The sequence below is a fragment of the Mirounga leonina genome, unplaced genomic scaffold, assembly GCF_011800145.1.
Source record: "Mirounga leonina isolate KUSES-001 unplaced genomic scaffold, KU_Mleo_1.0 Mir_94, whole genome shotgun sequence".
In the NCBI taxonomy this organism is placed as follows: domain Eukaryota; kingdom Metazoa; phylum Chordata; class Mammalia; order Carnivora; family Phocidae; genus Mirounga; species Mirounga leonina.
Genome location: NW_023270855.1, coordinates 57,641,698 through 57,648,573, shown reverse-complemented (window position 1 = coordinate 57,648,573; position 6,876 = coordinate 57,641,698). Strand labels below are relative to the sequence as shown.

At 59.7% G+C, this 6,876-nt stretch overlaps 1 protein-coding gene across 1 annotated transcript in view; it reads right to left on the bottom strand.

Moving 5' to 3' along the window:
• The window catches only part of BTBD2 (BTB domain containing 2), a 21,436-nt gene that overhangs the window by 13,288 nt on the left and 1,272 nt on the right, over positions 1-6,876 (bottom strand). Inside the window, exon 2 of the mRNA XM_034998191.1 lies at positions 6,649-6,874. Within this exon, the coding sequence (XP_034854082.1) occupies positions 6,649-6,874 (226 nt within the window). The remainder of the gene's footprint in view (positions 1-6,648; positions 6,875-6,876) is intronic.

The following is a 6,876-nucleotide window of genomic DNA, read 5'->3' as shown; positions in this document are numbered from 1 at the left end:
TTATTTATTTATTTGAAAGAGAGAATGAGAGAGAGAGAGAGAGAGAGAGCATGGGGGGGAGGGTCAGAGGGAGAAGCAGACTCCCCGCCGGGCAGGGAGCCCAATGCGGGGCTCGATCCCAGGACCCCGGGATCACGACCTGAGCTAGAGGCAGATGCTCAACTGACTGAGCAACCCAGGCGCCCCAGGCTGGCGCTTTCTTCAACTGTCAAACATCAGAGTTACCCCCAATTCCAAGGGTCCGCTCCCAGGTATTTGTCCAAGAGTAAAGGAACCGTGTGTCCACACACAGACTCGTGCCCCAGTGCACACAGCAGCCAGAAACCGCACACAGCCCGGATGCCCGGCAGCTGGTGAGTGGTCACACTGCGGTCGGTCCCTGCGGCTGAATTCAGCGACAGCGTGAATTACTTTAGCAATAACCATAATTGAGCTGGGACCCCTGGGCGGCTCAGTCGGTCAAGTGTCTGAGATCCCTCAGATCATGATCCCGGGGTCCTGGGATCGAGCCCCACATCGGGCTCCCTGCTCCGCGGGGAGCCTGCTTCTCCCTCTCCCACTCCCCCTGCTTGTGTTCCTCTCTTGCTGTGTCTCTCTCTGTCAAATGAATAAAATCTTCAAAAAAAAAAAAAAATCCTCAGACTCTTGATTTCGGCTCCCGTCATGCTCTCAGGGCCGTGAGATCGAGCCCCGCGTCAGGCTCCGCACTGAGCGAGGAGCCTGCTCAGGATTCTCCCTCTCCCTCTGCCCCTCCCCCCCACAAATAAAATTAAAATAAAAAAAGAAAGGTAACCGGGCTGTAGCTGACCCTTGAACAGTGCGGGTCCACACACCGGCGGATGTTTCTCAGTGAAGGCAGCATGGGACTCAAAACGCCCTTTCTCTTCCTTATGACTCTCGATTCTAAGAACACAGCACAGGGTAGATAACAGAGCACGCACTGTTCGCGCACTCGTGAGCCTTGCGGTCCCCACTGGGCTGTCAGTGGGTGAGGTCTCAGGGGTGGAGTTACATGTGGATTTTTGGCTGTGCAGGAGGCCGGCTCCCCTAACCCCCACATGGTTCAAGGGTTGAGTGTACGGATACACACAACAACGTGGATGAATCTCAAAAACTTTTTCTTTTATTTAAACATTTTATTTATCTGAGACAGAGAGACAGAGGGAAAGAGAGAGCACAGGGGCAGGGGTAGGTGTAGGGGGAGAAGGAGGAGCAGGCTTCCCGCCGAGCAGGGAGCCTGACGCAGGACTCGATCCCAGGACCCCGAGATCACGACCAGAGCCGAAGGCAGATGCTTAACTGACCGAGCCCCCCGGGCGCCCCTCAGAAACTTTCAAGAAGCCAGACTGAAGATGACATGCTGTATCACTCTACTTACATGAAATTTCTAGAAACAGCAGGCCGGGAGAGACAGAAGGCAGGCCGGTGATGGCAGCAAGTGGGCAGGGGGACCTCAGGGGGCGGCGGCCACACGGCGGTGCACTTTCCACACAGACAGTTGTCAGGCCCAACAGACCAGACTCCGGGAAAGGGCTTGGGGGCACCCCACACTCACACTCACGAAAACCCTCCACAGCAGGGAATCGAGAGAGACTTGAGAGAAGCCGTCGGAAACCAGCACCCGTGGTCCCATTTGTCGATGAAAAACAAAACACAAAGGCTCCTTGCTCTCACCTGTTACGGAGCAATGTCCTGTGGTCAGAAGTGCAGTACGAAGGCGCCTGGGTGGCTCAGTCGGTTGAGCATCTGCCTTCAGCTTAAGTCATGATCTCAGGGTCCTGGGATCGAGTCCCGCTCCCTGCTGAGCCTGCTTCTCCCTCTCCCTCTGCCTCTCCACCCCCCACTCATGCTCGCTCTCTCTCAAATAAGTAAATAAACTCTTTTTAAAAAATGAAAGCTTCAACTCCTCAGTTGCAACTGCTGTATTCAGATGCTCAGTAGCTACGTGCAGCTAGGCTGGACAGTGTAAATCGAGAACATTCCCGTCATCACAGGAAAGTATCAGACAGTGCCAGACCACAGAATCCACTGAACAATTATTAACGTGAACAAGGGCTCGGACAGAAATCGCTCAAACCAGATAGAAATAAATATGCAAAAAACATACAGCTTCCCAGCAAGAGCCAGCTGGAAAAATATAATGAAGATTATCCACAACAGAGAAAAAAAGTAAGTGAGCAAAAATCAGCAATAAATGTGCAAAAGCCTCATGGAGAAAACCACAAAACTGTCCTAGGAACACAAAAACCGCCCTGAACAAATGGAGAGAGACCTTGCTCCCAGATACACTCTGTACCCTAAACTTCGCTCTGCCCAGCCCGGTATCGCTGGTGGACCCGCCCCCCCAGTAAATTCCTTCAGCACTTGATGAACTGATTCTAGAGATCCTACGGAACCATGAGTCTGCCCAGGGGCCCACAAACCGGCCAACCCCTTGTTTCTGCAAATGAAGTTTTATGGGACACGGCCGTGCTCATTCACTGATGTGTTGTCCACACCTGTCCTGCTGGGCAGAATTAAGTACGGGGAACGGAGGCTGTTTACCTAAGTTGGCTGATGCCGGGCTGGAATGTCGGCCGCGGAGGGACAGCTTCCCTCCAGCACCATGTGTCCATGACTGTTTGAGGGAAGTGGGGAGGGACGGGTGGGCGATCGATGCCAAAAGGGTAAATGTGCAACCAGCTGAAGAAGTCTTGACAAAGAATAAAATTGGGAACAAGGGCCTCAGCAGTTCTCAAAACATACCGGAAAGCCAGAGTCATCAAAAAACGTTCTTGTAGCAGAACACGGATCGATGCCAGGAGAGACCCCAGAAGGCCCGTTCCGCTCGCTGGCCTTCTCTGCTACATCCTCCCAGACGGACGAGCTCGGGCACCTGAGATACTGACCACGGCAGCGCCTGGCTCGCACGCAAGGGCCGCCCCACCCTGAGCCCCGCAGCACGTCCGCAGAGCCCGCCCGGCAAGGGAGCGCAGACATCTGATTCGGGCAGGTCGGTGCCCTGCAGTTACTGAGCACCTACTGCACGCCAGGCCTTCTCCTGGGGCTCCGGAGGCAGCAGGGAAGGAGAGGAGCAAGCCCATGACCACCACCACGGGGGTGCCCGTCATCGGGAGCTCAGAGGGAAAAGCGTACAGGGTGAAGGCCAGGCAGAGCCTCGGGACCAGGGGCCAGGGCCCGCTCCTCAGCCTACACGATGCCGGCCCTCCTGCCCCACAGCCCAGGTCAGCCTGCGCCCGAAGCCCACGCCCGCCCGGGGGGAGGGTCGCGGGGGGTTCGCACGAGCCCCCACTTTTTGGAGGCGGCCTCAGCCACACTGGTTCCCATGTTCTGGCGCTAACCCCTCTCTGCCCCAGGACACCACCTGGTCACCTCCTTCCCAGCGCCCCTAGCATGTGGCAACATCTCCACCTTTCCTTGTTTCTCGTGACCTGACAGCCTCCAGGACGCCCGGCCAGGTGTCCCGCAGCGTGTCCCTGATCTGGGCTTGTCAGCTGCTTTCCTGCGATCAGTCTGCAGATCTCGGTTTCCCACGACTGCTCTAACAAGGCACCACATGCCAGGCGACTCCCGACAACAGGATTTCATCCTCTCCCCGTCCTGGAGGCCAGAAGCCCCAGATGGAGGTGCGGCAGGGCCCTCGGGAGGCTCCGGGGGAGGCTCCTACCTGCCTCTTCCAGCTCCACGGGGCCCCAGGGGTCCCCTGGCCTCTGGCCACAGCACTCCAGTGCCTGACTCCATGCTCATCAAGGGGCTTCTCCTCTGTCTCTCCTCTGTGTCTCTTAGGAGGACACTTGCCATCGGGTTTAGAGCCCACCAGATAATCCAGGATGATCTCACCCTGAACTTAATCACATCTGCAAAGACCCTTTTCCAAATAAGGTCCCACTCACAGGTACGAGGGACTGGGATGAAGACACACCTTTTGGGGGGCCACCACTCAACCCACGGCACTGGGGTTATGGGTTTGGGGAAGAACTACAGAGGCGAGGTGCCCTTCTGGTCCCGTCCCATCAGGGGTCCCTGACAGGCCGCTCTACATCACTCTGAAGTTGACCGTGACCCCTGGCCCAGGTGGGGTGTGCCAGGTTTCCCCACGGTCAGGTTACCATCACTTCCTGGGGTCTGGGCCCAGGCGGGGAGCACCTGTATGCACCATCGGGGCTCTGGGGTACGGAGCCTCACCTCCTCCACGCTCCACACTCGGATTCAGCCTCTCCTCCTACCACGGCCTCTAGACTTGCCTGCCTCACGCCCTGGATGATGTCCCCACCTTTATTTAAGCTCACCCTGGACCACTGTGATAAGCACTTGGTTGGGTCACCAAGTCAATCCTCCCAGAAGTCCTGGGGTGGAGGCATCCGAGTGGTCAGTCCCAGTTCACAGGTGGGGAAACTGAGGCACAGAAAGCCCAGGGCCACTCGCTGGGCAGCAATCTACCTGATCACTGCAGGTAAAATTTCACCAATCTGTACAAAATCACAACCCAAAGGGAGAAAAGAAAGAAAAAGAACTAGAACTTTCTATCAGTAAAGGCCAAATAGTGGGGCATCAATACCAGGGCAAATGGGACCAGAAAAGTGCTATCAGCCTGACCTGGACCCTCTCTGGACATCAAACACACATGCTCAGGGAGTCTTTGGGGCCCAGGGACGACCGACGCCTGCAGGAACCAGCAAGGTGTGCCGGGGGGCCAGGCTCCCTGGGGACTCGGGACTCGTGTGGCCACTAGTGGGAGAAGCCACGGGTCCAGTGGGTGGGCCCGTCTGAAGGTGAATGTCAGCATGCCCAGAAGAGCCTCATCCCAGACCCCACCTTCAGGGTGGCTCCTCACAGCCATTCCTAAGCACTAATCCCCCATCTACCCCCCCCCCCCAGGCTGCCCCATTACCTCCCACCGCTCTGCCTTCCCCCCGATGCTGGAGCCAGGGTCTGGGGGTCCCCCGCCGCAGCCCCGACTCTCCCTCCCCTACCAAGCTGCCACCTCACCGCACCAGGGAGAGGAGCCCTGTTTCTACGGTCCTCACCAAGCGCCTGCAGGCTCCATCTACAGCTGGGCCCCCCCTCAAAGCCGACGATGTCCCTCTGGCCCGCAGTGCCCCCTTGCTCCCGCTGCGTGCCCAGCCCCTCTGCTCTCCAGGCCTCCCCTCCCCCTCGCCCTGCTCAGCACCACTTGCTCAGGGTACGGATCCCTGTCATCCCCTCCCAGGGCCCTGTAACTCCCTGCTGCTCTCAGAAAAGCTCACTAAATATCACGCCGGGCTGACCTTCCTACCAGAGCCCTTGCTCCCAGCCATTCTCCTGAGCCCAGCAGCGCCACACCCTTCTCCCCACTTCTCTGGGGGTCCCCATGCCCACCTTCCTCCTCCCGTCTTCACCACCAACAGCCACACACAGTCGAGTACATGTCCTAAGGTTAGTGGTGCCCAGGGGACCCCCTCGCTCCCCTGAAGCAGAAACCCCGAGGTCGCCCTTCCCCCTCCCTGTGGGGTTTCCAGCTGCATCCACCTGGCCCCATCTCCAAAGGGCTTGGGTCAGGGGGGGCAGGAGCCCATGTAGCCTCACCTTGCTCATTCCATGTGTTCCCTGAAGCTTGGTGGGAGCGGGGTCGGGGGGGGAGCTTTAAAGGCCAGACTGGGCTAAGCAGTATTTAGGAGCACCGGTGGACATGAGAGAGGCCGGGGTGGGGGGGGGTGCCTCAGGGATCAGTCCCCCTACTCCAGGCTTGGGTGGGGGTGAGGCCCATGTGGCTGCACACACACAGGGGAGGGAGGAGCCACGGGAGGTCCTGGGGACCCAACCACAGGCCTGGAACCTTCTGTAGGCAGGAATCTAGATCCAGTTGTACATAAATAACCAAGAAAAAGCCAGAAAGAAACATCTCAAAGGCACAGGTTAAATAAAGGCCACATGTCAGAAAGGCAGGGCGGACCGCTCACAGCAGGCTGCGGAACATTCCAGGCCAGTGGCAAGAAACCCCCCAGCCCCTCTCCCCCAATGGAGCCCTCCCAGTGAGGCCCCCTCCCGCAGCGCCCTGGAGTGCAACGGGGAGCAGAGTCAGAGACAGGGAATGGACGGGGAGTCTGATATCAGTCCCACCCTGCCCTGGGGTCTGAGGGCTGCACCCTGGAGACTGGCAGGGGGGCCGGACCTGGGCCAACAATGCCCCCTTTTTCAGAGAGAAGGCCTGGAGGCCAGGGCGGACATGGGGCTGGGGTGTCACAGAACTGGGATCACTGAGGGGGTTATGTGGTTTAGGAGCCCGGGCTTCTGGGTTCAAGAGGCGGGGGTCTGGTGGGGGCCTGGGGGTCGCCACCGGGGAAGGATGGGGCACTTGGCGCAGGAGGTCACTGGGGCAGGACGGTGGGGGCGGCTGTGCCTGGAGATCCTGGACTGGGTGGCAGGAGTCTGCGGGGGATGGAGAGGCGGGGTCCCAAGGCCAGGGTATGGCTAGTATCAGCGGGCTGAGCGGTGGGGGGGGCCTGGCAGGGTCACAGGCCTGGGGCAAAGTGGGTCCCCGGGATCCTGTGGGGTGGCGGGTTCCTGGAGTGGTCTGGTGCCGCGAGGGCAGCGTCCGCGGATGGGGCGGGGGGGGCCCAGGGTCCGCGATGGCAGGGCCCGGGGTGCGGGGCGCGGGCGGCGGCCCACCTGTGCGCCGGGATGCGCTGCGCGCCGAGCCCCTTGCCCACCAGGAAGTGCACGTCGCAGAGCACCTCGTTGTTGAAGAGGAAGGCGAAGCGCTCCTTCAGCGTGGGCTTGGTGGCCTGCCAGTTGTAGACGGGCTCGCGCAGGAGCGCCGCCGCCCCCGGCTCCTCGGCCGCCCGCTCCCCGCCCGCCGCGGCCTGCGCGCCCGGCCCCGGCCCCGACCCCGGCCCC